The sequence below is a fragment of the Thunnus albacares genome, chromosome 13 (assembly GCF_914725855.1).
Source record: "Thunnus albacares chromosome 13, fThuAlb1.1, whole genome shotgun sequence".
NCBI lineage: Eukaryota > Metazoa > Chordata > Actinopteri > Scombriformes > Scombridae > Thunnus > Thunnus albacares.
Genome location: NC_058118.1, coordinates 9,791,262 through 9,813,317, shown reverse-complemented (window position 1 = coordinate 9,813,317; position 22,056 = coordinate 9,791,262). Strand labels below are relative to the sequence as shown.

Sequence of the window (22,056 nt, the reverse complement as noted above, 5' to 3'; positions counted from 1 at the left end):
TGAGAACCTATCCTTTAACCCATCCTTTGTGTGTATGTAGTGAAATGTGCACTGGTGTAAGTGATTTCTAAATTGTGTAGTGTTTCTGTCATGGGGCAGCACAGCAGCTTTGTGTCAACAGTCCTGGATTTGAATCAGACTGAAGGCTTTCATGTACATACATTTTGTCCAGGTGTTAAGGTGAACTTGAATCTCTGAACTACAGACAGTTTACAGTGTAAATGTGTTTTTTTAATATATGTGTATATGTGTGTGTCTGCCAAAGCTTCCCTGCCTTTGGCCCAACAGATGTTGGAATACATTTCATACACAAGAGAAAGCAAAAATGAAAATGGAAAGGCATGATGTCTTGTCGTGTTTATTTTAGTGTGAGGCAGTGTTCCACTTTGACAAAACGATAACGGATTTTCCGGGGGAATCCCTTGATGTAACAGATGTAACTTTTGAGACAATAATAAAAAAAAAAAATCCCAAAGAAACCCCAAACAAAAAAAAAAATTGCCAATTTGTAATAACCATTTTGAATACAGTGTTACAGTGTACAAATAGCTGAGAATATAAATACAAATTCTTTGACATGTGTTCAATATTACACTATAAAAAACTACATCATCTGACCAATAAAACATTAAATTCACAAGAAAATAATACAAGGTAATACAAGGTGAAAATACCAGTTTATCTTTTGACACATTTCAATTCCAAACAAGATCAAACTATTTTTCAAATACTTTTTTTTTCCACAAGCTTACAGTTATGCAATAATGGAGTGCATCATTTCAATAAGAAGTTTGCACTGCACAGGTGGTCAAGCTGTTGGAAAAACAACCATTTTTCCCACAGTAAGGCCAAATTGGTTCATCAGGTCAGAAGCAAACACAGTAAGTTACAGATTATTAGATGCTACTAGCTTTTTTCTGCATTTAATTCTACTATTTTTATTGATATTTTACTGCTGTTTATTCATTTTTTGTAAAGCACTTTCATAGACAGTGTAACAGCGTGTGAAATGTGCTATACAAATGAAGTAGCTTTGCGAGGCTTTCTACAGTATGTAAATGAAGTGGCAGCTGAAGTTAAGATGCAAGAACTATCAGTCCATCTGTACATTTTCTATACCTGCTGCTGCTATGTTGAGGTTAAGCCAAAAACAGTAACATGGCCTGATGTATTTCAAATATACCCCATAATAAAAAGGAGACACTTGTTATATTGTGGATTGAGATATTTAAATAGTCAACAATTTCACATTTTTTGTTTATTTTATTAAAAACTACAAATTCCTCTCTTTTTTCCCCCTAAACCCAATTCGGCCTGAAATGAGATAAACCAAGAAAACAGCTAGAAATGCTAAATTTAATCATCATGACAGGCCAACTTAAGCCTTACTGGAGCAAAGAGAGATTGTGAAAAAGCAGTAAACACAAACATAACTCACTTAAAGCAAAAGCACACATGTGGTTTAGAGGCAACTGGCAATGTGGGCAAGACTTGGCTAGCTGTGCTAATGGAAACCAGGTTGATGAACCGTAGCATTACTAATGAAACCTGGCTACTGAGGCTACATATGAGTATAAACATTTGAGTAAAATTCAATAGCTTAATGAGATGAGCCTGTGAACATTTTCAATGCAAATTAAACATTCATAACTCGCTTAAATACTTGCAATGGACTTACATGTATGTGACGTGTGAGAAGCAAGCAGCTGTTGACTGTGCAAATGCAGAAAATCCCTTTCGACTTCCCAATAAGACAGCGTTGTACTTGACTCAGCATGATGGCACAGACTTCACTCCATTTCAGTATCATTTCAATTCATGTCCTGTCTATCACAATGTACGACAACTTTTCAAAGGAATCGTTTGTTCAAGTAAAAATTACGCGACAATTCAGATGTAACATAAAAACACTCATCGGCACGTGTAAATGCCAACAGTATGATTGAGAGCCTTTTCAATCGAAGGCTGTCTCGGGTTTGTTGCAGGCCACGGGGCACATCACATCCCTGGGCGTTTCATCTTTAGGCACACCTGCGTTCAGAGGACTTCCAGTATGAGATATTCCCTCCCTATCAGCCACTTGTCTGCTTTTACCACACTGATTATAGGATTGCAAATCAGTGGCAGCTTTACAAAACATCTCCTCGCCGGCATCATTTGATACCTCCCCCATCATTTCAGAATAAACAAAGGTGCTATGAGGTAAACAAGAGTCTGATTGCAAAGGAAGGTGACACTGTCTATTGTAAAGCTCTGTGTTCTGTGAAATTAAATCACAGGACACTCTGTCCAATGCATTAGAGCAAAGACGTTGTGATTTACTGCTGGGAAAATCACAGCTGGATGAATTTGAAAATATTTTGTGTTTTACTTGGGTTTGACTGAGACTCTGGACTTTTTCAGTTATTTCCCCATCTGTCAAAGGAAGGCTTAGAGCCATTTCTGACCTTTTTTGCCATGATAAGGCCATAATGCTGCTACTGTCTCTAACCTCTGATGCGGACATGAGTACATTCTTTTTGTAATATGGTGAGGAATCTCTTTCAGAGTCCTTCTCAGTTTGAGGACAAGAAACGATAGCAGCTCTGTTCTCTCTGTACGCGTCAGGCATCTTTAATTCAAGGCTTTCTGTGTCCAGAGACCTACTTCTCCTGTCTAGAGACAATGGATTAGGCATGGACTGGCTGACTCTTGTAAGGCCTAGGTGCCGTGGGAGACTAGCAATTGCCCATGTATTACTTATCAGGTTCTGTTCATACAGGTCTAACATTTGATAGTCACATTCAGCAAATGCGTCTTTTTGTAGGTAGCTTTCTTCAAATTCCTGATAGGGCGATGAGATGTCCTCCTCCAGTTCCATGTGAATCTGCTCATCGTATTCACCCTCGTTATGCATATCCACTACATCGAATGTGACTATGGTAGGTAAGGCCTGCATATTTGGGGTGAAAGCAGAGTTTGTCTCTAAACCGTCCACACTGTTGTGCAAGTTACTCAGCATCTGAGAGTGTTTTGTGTAGTCCACAAGTGCTTGTGAGAAACACACAGCTTGTCCATCATCCAAATCATTGTTACAATCTGGAGACTGAGAATTGATATTTTTGTACGGCAAAGCCACAGGCTTGTTTTCCTCAAGATGCTGCTCTTTGGGTTCACAAAACGCTTCAAAATCTGGGTTGGATGTGCTTCCGAATGATATGCTGCTGTGCCTTTTCTCACAGTCAGCATTTATGGATTTTGTTATTTTTTCAGAGGAAGCGAGCATATCTCCCTTTTCATCAAATACATCTGGTTCAATATTATTCTTGTTGACTGACGCTTGTGGCTTTGAATTCAAATTACAGTTTTTCTTCAAGCCTATTTCCTGCAGACCCACCGTGTTTCGTGCCAACTCTGAGGATTTACCGCACGTGCTCGGCATCTCTAGAAAGTCGTGAACTTGATACAGTTCAGTGCTTATTTGTAATCGATTAATCTCTGGAGCAAAGGCGGAATCTGTCACATCTTCTGGCTCACTTACATATTCGCTCTGTTTGGAAGTGGGCAGCTTTGATTTGTTTTCATAATGTGGACTGATAAGACTCTCGTCTGGTGCGAAAAGTTCATAGAGGGCATCACCGCTGTAACTGTCCCTGGGCAATCTGTCTGTCCTTAGTCTGTCTGATTTTTCTTGTCCTTCATCTGGACCCGGGGTAGTTGAATCATAGTAGCCCTCATCACTATTTGGAACTGACTCTTGATGCTCACTCTGAGGAGTTAACACATCAGCAATGGAAGTGTCCATGCCACTGGCTTGTTGTGCACTGTTACTGTTCAGTAAGTCCATATTGTGAGAACTTGTCAGGTCAGTAGTCATATCTGTGTGGTCTTGGTTACAAGTGCAGCAAATTTCCTCTGACGTGTTATTTCCCCAGAATTCCTGAAGACACTCCTCATCCAAATCTTCGGGCGAGGCCATTTCCTCGCCGCCACCTTGATAAGTGAGATAGCAAGAGGCCCTCTTTCCTCCATTCCTACTCCTTTCTCCAGAAACCGTGCTCTCTGTGATGCTGTCGTCTTCTTGATCTGCAATTATGTCCCCGCAGCCAGTGAGTGAATCAAAGCTCTTTAATGACGCAACTTCTCCGAAAATCAGGTTGAGCTGATCGGACGAGCCAGCAGGCGCTTCAGACTTCAGTACAGGCTCGGGCATCATCTCAAGTTTCAGACAGGGCTCGCTGTGTCCTCTGGAACTCTCCTTGTATTCACTGGAAACTATGGCCATCAAATTCATTTCCTCCATTTGATCATCACACATCTGATCATCGAGCTCAGATTTCGGGCTCTCTTGCTCTACGCTCTTCTCTAAGGCCATCGCATCAGCATCAATACATTCAGGACCGATGGAAATATCACATATAACATTTTCAAAATCAGGCACGTCAGGTTCAGATCCCAGGCACTCTGTGACAAACTGGTTGGTGTTATCCTGGACAACAGGAACCTCTTTCTTGCAGTGAGAAGAGGACATTGCAATCATTTCAGTTTTGTCCGATCCAACATTTCTGTGGCTTCTGTGATGCTTAAAACTGTTGAAAAGACTCCTAAAACCCCTTTTCTGCCGGGTGAGGGTCAGTGATTTCTGGTCAGCAGCAGGGTGACTACATTCATTGTGACAGCTACTGTGGAGCTCTCCAGCCGAGTCCCTCTGGCTGTGGTACTCAAAATCTCCAGCTGAGGTGTACCCACTTCTCAGATTGTCATCATGACTAACCTTACTTAGCCCATCATGTGTTCTGCTTTTGCACATTCCTTTCTTGGAAGACCACTTGTTCAGATTTTTACTCCTGCCTCCAAAAAAACTCGGTAAGATACAGATGCTTTTGCGAACTCCAAAGAAAGTCAGCGCAGTCCTCCTAAATTTCCCTGATTTCTGAGATTTCACGGTAGTGTTCATCGTATCTGAGTGAAGCTCTTCCGTTATGTCATCAGGGCCACATCGTGAGGGATGTCCAGGGCTGACTGTGGCTAAATCTTTCATGTCATTTGGAAGCTCATCTACCTTGCGAGACGCCATGGCTACCACGTTTACAGAAGCACGAGACTGACAGAAGGCATAGCAGCAGAATCTTCTCAATCAGCTCACTGGATGACAGCGGTGAATTTGTCCTCCATCTGATATAAGCCCTGTATTGAGAAAGTGGAGACCAAAATCAATGATCAATTTAAATGCAACACTGAACACATTGATTTAAAGCAAAAACATTGCATTTCAACATTATTTCCATCAATACCCATCATGTCATCTGTATCACTGTGGCCACAAGCCTGTTTTACTTTTGCCATCCACTGGTGTAATCTAACATACACAGATGGTGAAAAAAAAAGTTTTGCTCTCTTCTCTTTGCCTCCATGTCTTGGGGTGTGTGCTATTAGTTCAGCCTACTATTGAAAATTAGAGTCACATAATTGACATAATCACAATAAACATTTTAGTCTGCTAAAATATACAAAAGAGAAGAAATTATTACTTCATATTTTATAAATTATTCTTAGAGTCAGTGTGGATTTTCTCGAGCCTCTGTGTCAATTGTCTGTATGATGCGTTCCACTGTGTGAGCTGTGATTTGTCTGGCCATGTGTGCTTTTCCTCTCATACAGCATCTGTGACATGCAGTGATTTCACCTGGCATTGGACACAGGCTCCCAACTTTGCTGGCTTCATTCCAGTTTTTATATATTGGATGTTTTGTCTTGGTCAAAGGGTCCATTATGGCCAATTATGTGTTATTTTTTTGCATGTTTCTCTGTAAAGTCAAGAGCCAAGCCTTTGTGAAGTCATATAAATAAATGTAAAAATGTTGGTTTGCGTAAAATAATTGTGCTGTTAAACGCAGTTAAATGCTTACACTGACAAAATTTTACATTATTTTTGTTTTCACATATACATACACTCTATTGAAGTGCCTTTGCTTCTGTGTTTTTTGTTTTGTGTATATATTTTGTATGTAGTGTGTTATGTATATATAATTTGTGGCAGAATAAAACTTAACCAAACCAATAAATATAGACTTACAGTGCTGTATACCTAAACTTGCATGCAAGTATGGACACTAAACATTATGTTAATGTTTTGAAAAATGACACGTTACATTAACACAATTATTTGTAATTTCACATTTGCACATCACATGTACCATTTATACTGTGAACTTTTACATTTTACACTCACAGTCAATATCTTGTATAATTCCATAGCTCTTCTCAATTGGAATATATTTTTTACTATTTTACCATATCACATTTTAATTGTAAATTTGTATTTATATAGTTATATCACCTATCTTTCGTAGTGGTACTTTTCTCTTTATCTCCTATTTTTGGACTGTTATGCACCACAACACCAAGGCAAATATCTTGTATGTGTAAACCTACTTGGCAATAAACCTGTCTGTTGAGACAGACTAAGGTAAGACTATCCACTGCATGTAGGTGTTGTCACACAAAATCACCTACATGAGAAAAACTGACACAAATTAAACCACGGACCCCCATTGGATAAGACTTTGTCCCAGAGTCCTCCATCTGATAAGATTTTTGCTATTTGAGGTTTTATTATAGAGAGTGTATGAAACCCATGAACAAATAAGTCATACATTGTCATTGTTACTTATGGATGGAATTATAGTGAAAATAAATTATACTCCTTTTTGCTGGGGACCCCTGGAGGTTCCCGGACCGCACTTTGAGAACCACAGCTTCATGCTACAGCTGTGGTCGCTCGGTCACAATAAAGACCAGAGGTGGTGGGTAAAAAATACTCCAAATTTGAGTTTTCATGAGTGCCTCGGCAAAGAAAAGGTCAACTAAAGGTACTGCAGGTAGTTTATATAAAACTCAGTCCAACTAACAAACCTTCGTAGAGCCAGTTTGAGTCATTTGTTCTCAGGTGTAAACAAACTAACCCCTGATGCCACATTAGCACAACCTAACGATGCAGGGTTAACGTTAGCTAACACAGACACAAAGTAAACAAACTTACCAAACACAGCCCGGAGCTAAATGTTTGTTTGTCAACCTGGAGACCTCTCACTGCGAGGTTTCTTCAACTTTCGGTACCTGCAGCTGGTTTGTAGTCGACACGGGGCCGCGGAGTAGCTTTAACCAGACACGGTCTCATTTGTCTCCAGCTAACGCTCCCGTTACAGGCTGTTATGTTGCTGTTAGCGGTGGCTGATGTTAAACCACATTGCAGCTAAACGGCACTGTGAAAAAACATGCATCAGCTACACATTATTGTGTCTATTTTAGCCATGCATGTCGATTTGAGTTCAAATGTTCTCAAAAACGCCAGCGTTTAAATGCTGGATGATGACGTCCTCTCGCCACTTCTCAGGTGATTTTTTCCCCAAATCTCCTTTTGGTGACTCTCCTTCTCGGCGCATACTAGTGACGCAACACGTGTGTTATAGGTTTACAATACGATAGTGGAATGAGAGACAAGCTCACATCATCACTTAATTATCATTATTACTGTCTTAGCTAAGGTTCATATTTTTAAATGTAAGTTTGCCAACATAAAAACTCTTTTCTCAGTTTTACATAAAGAATGTTAGCAGCACTTACAGACCATTAAATCTTGCACTAATAAGAAAGCTGTAAAAATTGTTAATGAGTGTATTTTTTATGTCTTTATTTAACTATTCTGTTCTTTTATTTATTTTATGTATTTTTTATTCATTGTTGTTTTTATGTGGATTTAATATTCTTTCCATTTTTTATGTGGTATTTGTGACCCCCAGCCCACTCCCAGGCATTTAGTTCACAAGAATATACGTCATGTTCATTCATGTACTCAATAAAGTGGGGAGATAGATATTCTTTTGGTCTTTTTATTAATAAAAAAAGACATCATCATCCACTATGGACCCCCCTCCACCCTCCCACCCCTCCCCACAAGCACACCTACCCCCCTTACTCTCCCTTGAACAACCCCCACCCCTCACTGGACACTGGACTTTAAGTGCAATACCTCCACACTGCATCAGTCACTGTCACAACAGTTAAATGCCTTGCTGCAAACTCATTGCATTACCTCATGTTACCATTGCTGTCATTTAAACACGTTTATACTTTTGTGTACTTGTGTGTATTTATATAATTCCTCTACTTTATGTTTCTGAAACTTTCCTAATGTATTTTTTAGGAATCTTCTATTTTTAGTTAAGTTTGTTGAATTCGTTTATTCTACAAGTGCACTGTGTTTGGTCTGGGAGAAACGGCATTTCATTTCGATATATGTGAGTACTGTGAAATGACTATAAAGTTTTCTTGAATCTTGAATATGTTTCTGTATGAATATATTTAACATTACGTAATTTGGTGCTTGAGGAAGGGAACCTTATGAGTTAAGGTATTTTTTCATCTGCTACTGTGTAATGAAAATCATTGCTGATTGGTGTGGAAATTAAGGAAAACACCTTTAGTAACTGCAAAGCAGCAGTTTGAGCAAGAGTGTTGTGAGTAACGGGACAGCTATTCAACAAAAGGAGTTAAAAAGGAGTGGGTATTATGTTCCTCTGCATGCTGACTGGACATGTATAATCTAGTGGTGGCGTGACTGAAGCACATTTTTACTGGCAACACAAGTGGGAGTTTTGCTTTTCAAGTTAAAGCTCAGCATCAGAGAAACCTGCATTAATTACACATATCAACAGTCATTTGTAAACCATCCAGCTCAGTATTCATTCATAAACCCCAGTTTGAAGTAAATAGTGTCTTAGAATTTATAATTTCAAAATGTATAAGTAATGTCTAGTAACTAATTAATGATCCATTACAAGCATGTGTGTTTAATGTAGAAATGCAAACCAAAGTGTGTACACAAACTTGAAATGAAAGGCGACACTTACTGTTGTTGAATATTTTTGACTCAGATGTGAAAGGTTATGAAGCAAAAGTTCGCTGCTCTCAAAGCTTTGAATGTTTTAATGGACCACTGTTTCAGAAACACAGAAATATCGCAACAGTGCTACAGAAGGTTGTTGAGAAATAGTTTCATTTTATGCCCTTAATGGAACTCAAACAACCGCACCTGAGAGGGTTTCAGGAGAAGAAGAAAGCGGAGATGGTGATGGTGCAGCAGCATGAGTGGCTGGTGAGAGTCCTGTGGTCATAAAAACTGCTGTGGAGTAGATTTTGCCACAGCTTGCTAATGTCCATCCTTCTCCTTGAAGTGTTTGATTTATTTAAGCTATAGTATCAATAAAGTTTACAACTTCATTTTAAAGTTTCCAGCTTACAAACTTAAAGATGGCAAAAGTAGTTGAACAACATTAGAATATGTGATACCTGATGTGAACACAGTACTGGACTAACGTGGACGGATACATAATGAGGGAGAGAAATATTTAAAAATGTTTTATCATTAAAATATTTTTCTTCTTTACAATCATAATTATTTTTACATATATTACAACAAGTCTCACAAATGTTTACAATAAAGCAAAATGATGCCCTTTTCAGAATTTGGTGAAACCTTATGCTACATTAAAAATCATTGGGAACAGTGAACAATCCGGCAGTATTTACAGTACAGATCTACTAAGAGTTCATTGATTTTTTTACAGTGCAATTTTGTGTTTCCATGATGCTCTTTTATTTCAATACTGTTTTTCAAAGTGCTTCTAAATTGCTTTTGGTCCTCGTCATGTCGTCTTGCTGGTGTTATGAGTCCATGTTGGTCTTCTTGAAACCAAGTGTGCCTGATATTTTCGTCATGAATTTTCCATTTATGTTTTTGACTGCCGGACATCTGTCCACTCCATTTTGGTGTTTTGCAGCGCCTGAGTCTTCTTCTCATCCACCTGCACATAATCCACTCTGTACTCATCAGACAGAAATGGCTTCTGCTGGACAGAGAGAGAGACAAACAGACAGATGAAGAGACTATGATGTGGTTAAATCTTAAAAACAGTTTTAAAAATTGATTGCGTTGATTCTCTTTTATCTGTACAAACAAGCAATCGTGTTGCACTTATTGTCTTTTATCTACGGATGCTTCTGAGCAAACTGTACCAGTCTTGATTGACCAAATCTTGAGGATCACACCTTTCTCATTGCATGTGGTGTTTTAACAACAGTGAGTTGAGGTCATTGAAAGGAAAATTCCTCCAGTGGCTTTTGGACTTTCAGAGATCAACAATCTGTGGGTTTAGGTCTTTTCTCTCAAAGGTTCTGTACAATTTTTGGCTCCATTTGTTTCCCAGAATACCTCAACAAAACTATAAGTGTCTTTCTGTGACATGTCTGTTCTCTATGCAGCAGTTCCTCTAATCTAAGTAACTTTGAACATCCACAGCTTGTAGCAAGACAGAATGAAAGAAAAAAATGAACATCAAGACGAACATCAAGACTGTCAGTATGTTCAGTCAAGACAATTTGGTAATAATAATCAATACTGAGAGTAAAACATGTCTTTTGGCTATCTTGTTACTGTCCAGAGGCTCCAAAGGCATAATGGTGCAAAAGTCTGCAAAAAACATACCTTTTGCACAGGAGAGGGAGATGCGGAGTTGAAATCCAGTGACAAATAGTCAAGGTTGGATCTTCTCGCCCAGAGCTGACCTACTCCATCATAGGTGACACAGAAGTGTTGCCTTGACTCCTGCCAGAGAAAGAAATAGCTGAAAACCTTGCGCAGTCATCATCTGCTCCCAGTTAAAAGGGATCTTATTCTTTGAACTGCTACAAGCTCAAAGTCAACTTTGCCAGCATATGCGGTTTTTAATCCTCATTCTAATTTCATACTATATGTGCTGCATTATCAGTGAATCATTGATTAAATAAAATGGGTGGCCTTGGATTGAGTTTAGGAAAACACAGGAGGCCACTTGCAGCCTGTCTGCATTGTGCAGTAGGGTGGCCCAGTTTACTAATTCGTGACTAATATGCTGATCTTAAAATTTTATTCTGGAGAAATCTATTAAAATGCATCACTGCCGAGAACAGCCTTGTACATCATTACACCATTACAAACACTCACATGCCAGAAGGTCTCAAGTGCAACAACACTTTGCTGACTGTGTGGAGATTTTTCCAGTCACAAATGGTCTTATGATTTTGTTCCAATAGGTCCAAAATTATCTAGAAAATGTTTTGGCTACATACAGTTGATAAAGTCTACAGTAATTCAAGGACTTCTGCCCACATGATGAATAATAATAGATGTTAATGCAAACACAAATCATACAATCACACTGGTGAAATAATATTTACATTTTGTGGAGAGAAGTGCCACAAATTCCACTTAAATATTTGAGGCTTTTTTTTTTTTTTACAGTTTTGAAGGGCAGTTGTGAGTGAAAAGTAGGTGATTAATATCCTGATCTAGACGTCAAAAAGAGCTGACTTAATCAGCTATGTATGTATGTATGTATGTATGTATGTATTTATGTATGTATGTATGTATGTATTTATGTATGTATGTATTTATGTATGTGTGTATTTAATGAGACACAGGAGAACAACTAGTTGAGTTCTCTAAAATTTCAGAAAAATGCACATTCAAAGGCCAACTTTGGTTTCTGATAAATAGGGAAGATGACAGCATCATTGAAATTGCATGATCAAGTCCTAGTCTGTACACTATACTGTATACTGTTTAAAAATATCCTTTAAATAGTTATTTTTACCATTGTGTCTTCATCTCTTGGATTGTCCCCATTGTCAAGTCTTCTTTCAAGAGGTAAAAAGTTCATTGGAAAGCTGCAATCACACAATGAATACAAAAAAAAACCAGTAAGAATTTAAGTTAGCAACAAACTACTATTTTCAACTACAAAGAAACTAAACTCCCATCAAAGTTAATATTTTCTGATGTTGTGAAAGATTTTTTTAACATCATTAATGTTGTTAAGACAGCAGTAAAAAAAATTTGATCAGTTGAAAAACACAAAATGCGGATGTTAAAAATGCCTCTAGTAGGAATTCAGTTATAATTTGTGTTGTCAAAGAATAAGGATTGTGCCTTAATTGCAGTTTTAACAGTCATGTTAACAATCATGTGCTGTACATATCATGTAAATGAAAGACTTTGTGGATAAAGTGAGTGTTTTTCTCTCACCATGATTCAGTCATTGTTCTGCTCAGAGGAATACGAGTGGGACATTCTGTGATTGTAGAGAGGCCTCTCAAATCAAGAGGTGGGGGTCGAGCTGTGAACCAAGAAAGGACAAAGTTACTGGATCGGTTGAAATTATCTAATGTGACACGTAGTTAAGATCAACAGCATATCTGATATCTGCACGAGTCATGTACTGGCATTTACAGCAGTGTTTCAATGTTGAAGCAAAGCAAATGCATGACGATTGTGCCTGTAAATTCGCATGTGAAATCATTATCATTTTCAGTCATTTAATACATTTGTAGAGCCTGTTTGAAGTTCATGACCAGGTCCTCAAAAACACACAGCTAAAGATGGTTGAGCGGAAATATAACTTCAAAGGTAACATGACTGAATCAGGCTTGTTATGACTCTCACCTCTCCTCAAGCAAGGCTTGAGATGCCGGTGAATTGGAGGTGGTGCAATATCTGCAGGTTGACGTATTAGTGGGCTTGGGGGGGGCTCAGTACTGCCGTTTGCACTGAGGAAGCTCACAGGGCTCATGGGTATGTAACCGTCAGATTCACCAGCGGTAACAGGGGGAGAAGGGGAAGCCATAGGGACATATGACTCATCCTGGTAGCTTTGAACTCGTGTGGTATTTAAACAAGGCTGTCGAAACACAAAGCATCACAAGATTCAGTGCACTATAATGTCATTGTAGTACAGCTAGAACATTTTGTTAAAGGCATATGTGGAGGATTTGTATGTGCTTATAGCATCTTTAAAATTGTATTGATGGCATATGTTTCTTTAGAAGAGTTAGATGAGAAGATCTATTCCACTCTCTTTAGAATGAGTGGTATCGATCTTCTCATCTTATCTTCTTCGGCAGGAAAGCAGATAAGCATATTTCCCGAGAGGTCAAAGTATTCTTAAGATCTTATATGTTTTTTGTTTTTCTGCTGCTCATGATTCTCTTACCAAGTTAAGACTCTGCCTTCTGTTCCTCATCGCTCTGCTGTCAGCATCTCCTAAAAAAAAATAAAAAATTAATTACTGAAAAAAGACATTTATTTACTTCTCAACCTTTACTATCAGCTGTTGTAAACATTCATCTTAATGCAGAGGAGGATTTAGTGATTTGGGGGCAACAGGCAAACGCTGTCTTGCTTTACTTTTCACCCTTGCTCTTACTGGGAATGTTAGAAGAAGTACTCAGGACTTTTTTCTCTGAAGCAAAACTATTAACTATTTATAGTAAAACTGTTGATACCGCACTGTAAAAGTCCTGCATTCAAATTTTTACTTAAAGTGAAAATACAAATTATCATCACAATTTACTCAAATTAACATCCGTTCAAGGTATAGCTTTTAATTCTAACTATTTTATCTAATGCTGGATAGTTTCATGAATAATAATGCATCACATTTTAATTGTTATGTTCTGTGAGTAAAATCTGTATATGCAACGTAACCGGTCAACATTTATGTCAGGTAAATATAGCAGTACAATGTTTTCCTCTGAAGAAGAAGTACACAGTAAGTAAGCAGTAGACAGTTGCATATTTTTTAAGTGCTTTGGGGGCCTTTTGTAAGTCATTTCAGGGTACAATGAGTTAGAATAGTGACATAATTCAATAATTTTCATATCTAAGCATCATAATAAATCTATAACTGTTTGGGACCCTTTTAGTTGGGGGCCACAGGCAGTTGCCTACATTGCCACCCCATCATAACAGTGCCCAGATAATGTTTAATTTGGTTGGGTTTAGCTACTGTGTGTGCTGTGAGGAGGCTTTTCTTATGACAGTATACCTATTTTGAAGTGGTCCAGGCCTGACAAAGAGGTCCTCCGGGAAAATAATGCAGTTTGGCTTGAGAAGTGCCGCGCGCTCATTGACCTCCTGTGAGCTCCTTCCTCACTTTGCTGCTCTGATCGGTGGTTAGGCTTAGGTGGCAGTGGAGGAGGCGTTAACCTGTCACTTGTTGCATCAAATGCAGAAGGATAATTGTCAAACTGGAAGACACTCGTGGCACAGTGATGTAGTGGAGAAGAAGAGGACGACGGGAAAGCCATGGAGGGGCACGGAGCACTGAAGGGAGGGTTAGCTAACCTTCCGTGTGTGAAAAGAGATGGACTGTGGCCAGCATGACAGATGAAGGACGAAGAGGAATCGATGCAAAGAGGTGAAGGAATGATGTCCTTGAAAGCATCGTCTGATGACCTCTGCTCCAGAGAGATCTCAGAGTTCGAAAAGCTGTCATGTCTAAAAAAAATGAAAACACCGTATTTGTCAAACATGAATTGCAGCCATCATTTCCTCTTGTGCCAAGGGTTTTACAGATCATACATACCTACTAATGCTTACACTCCCTGTCTCACACTGTGAGAGAAAGAGGTAGTCCAGTGGATGGCTAGAATCTAGCTGACTTGATACAGACACCCTGTCAGAGCTGTCAGGTGACGGCTGAAGGGACGTTGGAGTGTGAGGAAAGCCTTCTTCTGAACTCTCTGTTGAGCACAAGGAGAGGGACAGAGAACATTTAGTTTCTGAAATGTTACAACCACTAGTGATAAGACAACTGCCATCACGCTGACACCAACAACAACACACAGGTCTCTCCCAGCCTGTACCCAAATATACACTAAACCCTAAGTGGAGCTTAAACCACAGCATCAGTTGAATCTAACAAGAGGAATTTTTTTCCAGGCACGTTGAAATAAGACACATGTAAGCCTTGTCCTTGTTCCCTCTTTTGTTTATATATTCTCCAATCTTTTAGTCAGGTTGGCCATGGCTCAGAAATTTGTTTCATTCCTTTTCACTTGAAGCCAGAGTCAAGGCCATCCTTGCAGAACGATGTGGGGGAGAAAAATCCAAGTCTTTGCATGTTCTCATAAAACATTTGCTACTCTTAATAGATGCCTGTGTTGTCTTGTGGGAACAGAGAAACATTTTCTATTCCTTTGCAAAAGTTATGAGGTGCCTTCACATAGAACTCTTGAGATCCAGGCAAGTTCTACGCACTCCTCTGACAACACTGCAAATGTTATCAAAAAACAACAGAAACAATCTTTGTCACAGAGTTTAGCGTGTGGAATATAATCTTGGATTATAATTGACGATTTGTGTGCGTTTTTCTCAGTGCATATGTGATTTACAGCAACATGCAGGGAAGCATATCAGCAACTCTGGGCCGTTGCTCTATCTTCTTCACACAGACGACGATATTCTAACAGACAAGCGTCCTCACAAAATATCTCTATCGAAGTTATGTTTGCATTCGAAACAGCAGTGAAGCATCATCCTGACATCATATTGAACTCATATCTATCATCTGTAGAGTGATCTGTGATATCAAAAGTAGAGTCAGAACCATAAGAAAACAGTCTCTTCTCATATTGTCATGTTGTCACCACAAGCCAAGTAAAGACATTAAAGTGGGACTTAATGACATACAGAAAAATGTCAACCCACGAAAGATGACTGTGCATTCACAGAAGTTATTCAAAAATCGAATTAATTATCAGTAAATGCGAACGTGACCTCAGCTCTCTGGTACCCTGTTGTTCTGGTGTTATCTCCTCTAACACAGCAGCAACTTTCGGCTGCCTGGAAGGCAAGAGGCAACTTCAACATTTCAACTGTTAACTGATCAAATCCTGTGAACACCAATTTGATTTGTCAAACGTGATGTTTCATGTGCAGTCATCTAAATGTATTTTAATTCCAGAAGCATACCAAAAGAGTTAACTGTAGTTAAGATATAATCAAAATAATGCAACATTTACTTGTTGTTGTTGCTGTAGAAAGAAGACTAGATATGATTTGTATCAAGGAGTTTTAACCACAGTGTCGTAACACATGATTGTGTATGGTTTAGACACAGTTACAGAGAAGTTTATCAGCCTGTTTAACCGACGTAAGAAGACCACAAAGTTTCTGTGCTGCCTTAAAACGACTGAACCACCAAAATATGCTTTACTAAGTAGAATTTAGTGTTTTAATGTTGTCTCTGCTTTCTTTGTTTCTGTTTGCCACTTGAACCACAAGTGGGAATCATTCAGGTGGATCATTTTCCTCTTCACATCTTGATTTCCCCCTTAAAGTTTCTTTAAATGTAGAAAACAAAAACACTCCACACTACACCACCTCATTGAAAGTGAAGTGTTAAATGAAATTAATGTTTTGTCTCTCTCATTTTATAAACATTGCCTGAAACTAGTGTCTTTAGGATCTTTGTAAACTTTTAATAATTTAAAATGAAGTACTGAAGATTTGAAGTATATGAAGATAAAATGAAGATTTGAACAAAACTGTTCAATTTGTAATGATTTTACATAGTTTTTCAGTTAAAGCTGCTAAATTAACAGTCCCTAATTGCAGTGATATATAAAAATATTATAATATATACTGTATGTTATATATATTATATATAATATATACACATTTACACATATTTAGGATTTAAATACTAAAAATCACTTAAGTTGTCAATAAACTGCACCCTCAAGTTTGAAATTTGACTGGTCTGTGTTGCTTTTACTGAAACTACACAGCCCCACATAAACATTTCGTTTTGACCTCATTCTGAAGTTAATTTTCAGTTCACGACTTCCTGTGTTTGAAAGTGACACCAATCTCTTCTGGAACTTCAGGGTGAATCTACAGAGTCTCCACTAGTGGAGGGGATGACCTTCTCTTTTACACAGCTACTCTGTCATTTTCAATGAGTCAGGTTTAATACAGAGCTAAACATCTTGACAAGTGCAGCTTTAACACAACCACATTTCAAACTGAACAGAGTAAAAATCTGTGGGTGTATTTATACCTGCATCCTCCAGGCTACCAAACTGGCATATTTGACTGATGCTACTGATCCAGCTGTTCATCTCCTCCTCAGTTTTGGCCACCAGGTAAAAAATACGAGATGAGGTCTTCACCACAAAGAGGTGCTTCTCATGGAAGTCACGCTTTATTCGGAGCTGCCCATTCAGCATCTCCACTTCACACTCTTTCAGGTCAATGGTGCGGATTGGCTTCTTTGAGTTTTTACTCTGATAGTATTCCAGCACATCAGGGTTACCGCTCATGCGGCCTCTTCGAAGCACAAACCAGCGTTTCCTCCATGCCTGTAGGAGAAAGGAACAAACAAGTTTAAACTTAATCCTTACACAATAATATTTTGAGCACAGTACTTCATAATTTTAACAGTAACATCTCCCTTTCCTCCACCATTTTAGTCATGACCAGTCATGGGAACTAGATCACAGCTCCGGCTCACAACAGCTTACTTAGCAACTTTAAACTCAATTTTTTGCTTTTGATATGGTCAGTAAGCAGAAGCTAAACTCAAATTTCCCAGAAGTACAAATAAGAGGAAGTTCACTGTATTTAGCAGAAAATGTCTAACACAACGAAAGAGGTATTTATACAGTACATGGTCACTGCTTCATACTGAGGGCTTTCTTGAAAACCTGATACTGAAACTGTCCAGAGGTATTTATAGCTCCAAAGATCTACAGTACCTATAATATGTAATAATGTACACCTGAGCCCTCACTGCAGAGAGGTTGCTAATCATCCTAAAGTCTTTTAGGTGTTAAATTTCATAATTAAATTAGTAATGATTACAAAGAATTAGCAGGAATATCAATATATTATAATATGTGTCAAGGTTACTTAGAAGTTGATGTTGTTTTCACACTTGGTTTTGTGGTTTTGTGTTGAGGTGGAGTCTCTCTTGATATTTTTGTTGTTGTGAAAACACTTTTTTTCTCCGCATGTGGGTAATCTACTTCTGCACAAGTCAGTTGGTAGCTTATGTGTTCTTACCAGGAAATGGTAAGAAAAGACACGCCACACTTACTGCCAATAATACTGTCAGTCAAGTTAGAGGAAACCGTAACTTAAAACGATGGTAATTTGTTCATTTGATCCTATAGATGTTTTGAATATGGAAAGTTTGTGCACTGAAAAAAAAGTTGTTTTGTATATCCAGGAGCATTTAATAAAGGTATTCAGTGAATGTAAAAGTCGATTAATGTTTTTGTTTGTTTGTTTTAATTTTGCTCACCCAGAAAAAGTAGTAAGCAAGTCAATACAGAACAAATCAGAAAGTTTCATTTTTTATTATAATGTCTTCCAGTCTTTACTTTCTGTCAGCAAAGTGTTTCTGTTTGCTAACTAGAAACTCACAAAAAAAACCCCAACAACAAGCTGAAGTTCAGTTACTAGCTTTTTCCAGTGCTTTCAACTGTATGTCATTGTCTTCCTGGGAACATGGAGTTTGCTTGGTTTTCATCATGTGACCTAAGTATGGAACTTTGGTCAAGTGATACAAAAAAGGTCAGCGGTGGTGACAAACTTCAACAACTTCATCCCCTAAGGAAGACAATGAGGTGAAGTTGAAAACTCTGCAAAAAGCTGATAAGTGGACCTTGAGCTCAGATCTCTTTTGGTAAAAGTTTCTGAAGTCAAGAGTGCTTGTCATGAAATAAGTCATGATAGTGTGACAGTACGGCAGAATCTACAATATCAGGACCCTGAGACTGAAGCAGCTAAATAGAATTCAGCCATTATTCATTTTATATATTATGACTGTGCTTTTCTTACTGTGACATGTCAAAATGTCTTCAGTAAAAAAGGCCTGTACATGTGTACATTAAAATATTCCAAACATATATATATTTTTAATTACAGCATCAATAATGCTGAATATGAGATATTAAGATGATCTCTTTCAATATTTTCCTTTTTTTGTGTGACCTTGGGAAGTTGACATTAGTCTTTTTATAAAATCTTATGAAAAACAGTGACAGAGGATTTTTATACTTTTACAATATCATATCTTTCCTTAAAAGAAGCAATGAAACAAATAAGAAGCCAAAAAACTTCATGCCAATCCCAGTAAAAACACACTATGGAGGCAACAACAGGTAGTGTTTCTATTACCTTCAAGGGATGTGATAATAATTGATTAAAAAAAAAAAATCTCAATATAAGAAACAAGCACTTGTGAATGACCACACGACCACACAACCCGCTGTGGACTGACTTGACACAGCAGACGACCGTTAAATGCACATTTATCATGGCAAAAAAAAGTGGAAATGCAGTGTTGACAGAACATGACACAACAGTACTTGTGTACTTGTTCCACGTCAGAGAGGATCAGGTCTGAAGTATGGTGACACTTCTGTTTCTAAACAAGATGCCAAAAAAGAAAAAAGTAAGGAGCTGCAGCCTCACAAACAAACCGCCACATCACTCTGCAGTGAAGTGTGCTTTCATGCTGTTGAAAGTTTTCATTTCATTTGATAACATCATATACAAAGATACATTTAACCAAGATAATTGAAATTTTCATATTGGCACGGGCCTGTAGCTGACATTTGAATAATGAGGCTGATAGCGGATCTGCTCTCACAACTGTCTGAAAAGCATGTATTTACTTTGTTCCCTGGCATCAACAGGATTTGCATAGTGTACTAAAATAAGTTTCTATTTCCCGCACGAAACCCCCAAACCCATCACCCACACACGCACCTCCACCCATCCCTTCACTGCACTGGTTTTGGGTGAAATTAATGTCCCTCCTCCTCTCCTCCTCCAACTCGCACAGAGGAAGTGCAAACAGCCATCATAAAGCTGGACTATTTCTGCTTGTTGCTTATGTCTGAAGCGTCTGACTACCACTGACATTACTTCCCATGTTTCACAATACACACACTCATCTCACAAACACACAGCAGAGCGCAGAGCGAGTGGCCAGCTCAACATTATCACATGACCTCAACAACCACACAACAGTGACGGCTATATGCTGTTCATGTAAAGCAATTATACTTGCCGTAGGAGTCATTTTTCATGTCTGAATGAAGTACATCTACGGTTTATGACATATTGTTATTGTCATAACACATTGTTGTTGTTACTATGAAGTGACTCCACAAGCCAAAACACCAGCATGGTGTTATTATAGGAATGAGGAAGATGATATAAAGCAGATAGAATTACAGCTCAGTTCAACAAAAGAATACAAGCCTGCAGTATGTTTCTAAATCCTCATTCCTCATCATAAAACACACTCACATACACATATACACACACACATACACACACATACACACACATACACACAGACAGACAGACAGACATAAACACAAGGCTCAACAGCACAACCTGACATTCCTACAGCTTGGGTAAAAATGACAGAGGACATTAACAAGTGTCCTCTGTGTACTTGTACTCACAAATCTCTTCAGTTTCTTCTCTGGAGGGGATTTAATGAGCCAGCCGGTGCAGACCACATCCCCAGCACTCATCTTGACTGCAGAGCGTGTCGTCCTCACTGCTGCTGCTGCTGCTGCTGCTGTGAAACTGAGAGCAGTGCGAAGCATATCCTGTGTTCTGGTATTCAGCCCAGCCACTCCAGAAGAAGGAAGTCAAGAAATTGATCACACTGACAGAGAGAGAGAGAGAGAGAGAGAGAGAGAGAGACAGAGAGAGAGAGAGAGAGAGAGAGAGAGGGAAGGAGAGAGAGAGAGAATTATCTGTTTATTTTCTCAAATGCTTCGGGCAAGTGCATATTAGCCGTTGGCCTGTGGGGGGATTCAAGGAGAAAAATACTACACATAATGAGGTTTGACAGGTTTGAGGACTGAGTTGTATTGACCAGAAACTAACAGTAGCAGAGTCACATGCTGTTAAAAGATCTTATCTTGAGTTTCATGATAAACGTTTTGCTGATTTCATTTTGCTGTTGTGATGTAGTTTATGTGTCCAATGTGGTTTTCAGAACCCTAAGGAAACCAGAAGTGGCTGCAACAGCGGATAACTGATCAAAACAACAACCTGCTGTGCTTATTTCATGCTTAATGATAAACTATTAACGGCGTGTTATCCATATGAGCTTTCACAGTCTTGGCTCAGCCTTCATGAGAAGCTGAAGAGTTCAATCTAAAGGTTAATGGACAATATATTGAGCAAGTTATGGAAGTAAAATATCTTGATATATCTTGATCTAATGTTAGATTCATGTTAAAATGGGGGGCAGGGTTGCAAAAGCAAACTTACATACATTTACAGTGGAAACTGTTTACCATTTTATGCTGCAAATAGTTTTATGCATTCCACAATCTTTTCACATTTAAGTTATTGTGTAACATCTTGGTCACAAGCAGCTTCTACAACAGTCAAGCCTCTTAAGACAACCATGCAATTAAAATTTTGAAATAAGAAGCCGATAAGATCTCACCACTGCCATATTCGATCACTTAATTACATTTGTTTATATTAAAATGATCCATGAATGCTTAATCACCAGGATCAGGTTGAAAGTAGACATGAATATGTGTGATTGAGTTTTATGGTAATTTCATCATTGTTTATGTTTTGTCTAGTTGATGTTTGTGTATTTGTATGAAGGCCCATCTAGGGCCAGACAATGCAAATTAGCTTAGGCTATAAATGCTGTGGTTTGTGGCATTGGTCCATGCTACATAGATAAATAATCTGGGGTAGAAATATTGGTTGTAGCTAAAGTATCAATAATAATAGTGTTATTGCAACAATAAAAGGCATAGTAGTATAATTGTTGGTGGTAGCAGCAGTACTATAGTACTAGTGGCAGTCAAGCCCCTAATTTCTACATGTTCTAATTTTCACATCATTATCAGTCTCTCGATCACATCCACAATAAACAAATCAGACACACGTGTTCAAATGAAACAAAACAACAAAGCAACACTGTGGCTTGTTTGTGGTGAAGTTATTATTCATCCAGTAAAATAAGTTCACTTCATAACTTCTCTTGATAGCAAAAACAATGACATCCCGTCAATCCTCTACATCTTTTCACCTTGTTTCAAATTTCCTCACTGAAGGGAAGTACTTAAATGCTCTTTGTCCAAATAAAAAGGACTTCCCATCATGGACAATCAGCTGCTGTAATATTAACTATTGTG

General features: G+C 38.4%; 2 protein-coding genes across 3 annotated transcripts; both read right to left on the bottom strand.

The window, feature by feature from the left end:
* Positions 1-342: 342 nt before the first annotated feature.
* amer1 (APC membrane recruitment protein 1) lies at positions 343-7,448 on the bottom strand. Its single transcript, XM_044371159.1, has 2 exons — positions 7,022-7,448; positions 343-5,166 (listed from the first exon to the last, which is right to left on the bottom strand). The coding sequence occupies exon 2, from the start codon at positions 5,054-5,056 to the stop codon at positions 1,955-1,957; it is 3,102 nt and encodes a 1,033-aa protein (XP_044227094.1). The 5' UTR covers positions 5,057-5,166; positions 7,022-7,448; the 3' UTR covers positions 343-1,954.
* A 1,496-nt stretch (positions 7,449-8,944) lies between these two features.
* On the bottom strand, positions 8,945-20,519 carry gab3 (GRB2 associated binding protein 3). 2 transcript variants are annotated; one of them, XM_044371665.1, is made up of 10 exons: positions 20,344-20,519; positions 16,920-17,220; positions 14,442-14,598; positions 13,902-14,353; positions 13,068-13,117; positions 12,521-12,755; positions 12,104-12,194; positions 11,673-11,745; positions 10,526-10,645; positions 8,945-9,890 (listed from the first exon to the last, which is right to left on the bottom strand). In XM_044371665.1, exons 1-10 carry the CDS (start codon positions 20,488-20,490, stop codon positions 9,771-9,773), a joined length of 1,746 nt encoding a protein of 581 aa, XP_044227600.1. In that variant the 5' UTR covers positions 20,491-20,519; the 3' UTR covers positions 8,945-9,770. The 2 variants fall into 2 exon arrangements, with proteins under 2 accessions (XP_044227600.1, XP_044227601.1); XM_044371666.1 differs by having other exon boundaries at positions 8,945-9,887; positions 20,344-20,518.
* Between the last annotated feature and the right edge of the window lie 1,537 nt (positions 20,520-22,056).

Excerpts from the sequence above, each read along its gene's own strand:
- amer1 (XM_044371159.1), bottom strand. The coding sequence starts at position 5,056 with ATGGCGTCTCGCAAGGTAGATGAGCTTCCAAATGACATGAAAGATTTA.
- gab3 (XM_044371665.1), bottom strand. The coding sequence starts at position 20,490 with ATGCTTCGCACTGCTCTCAGTTTCACAGCAGCAGCAGCAGCAGCAGCA. Across the intron at positions 14,599-16,919 it reads TGGTAGCCTGGAGGATGCAG|AGAGTTCAGAAGAAGGCTTT; the intron begins GTATAAATACAC and ends TGTGCTCAACAG. Across the intron at positions 12,756-13,067 it reads GAAGGCAGAGTCTTAACTTG|CCTTGTTTAAATACCACACG; the intron begins GTAAGAGAATCA and ends GTGTTTCGACAG.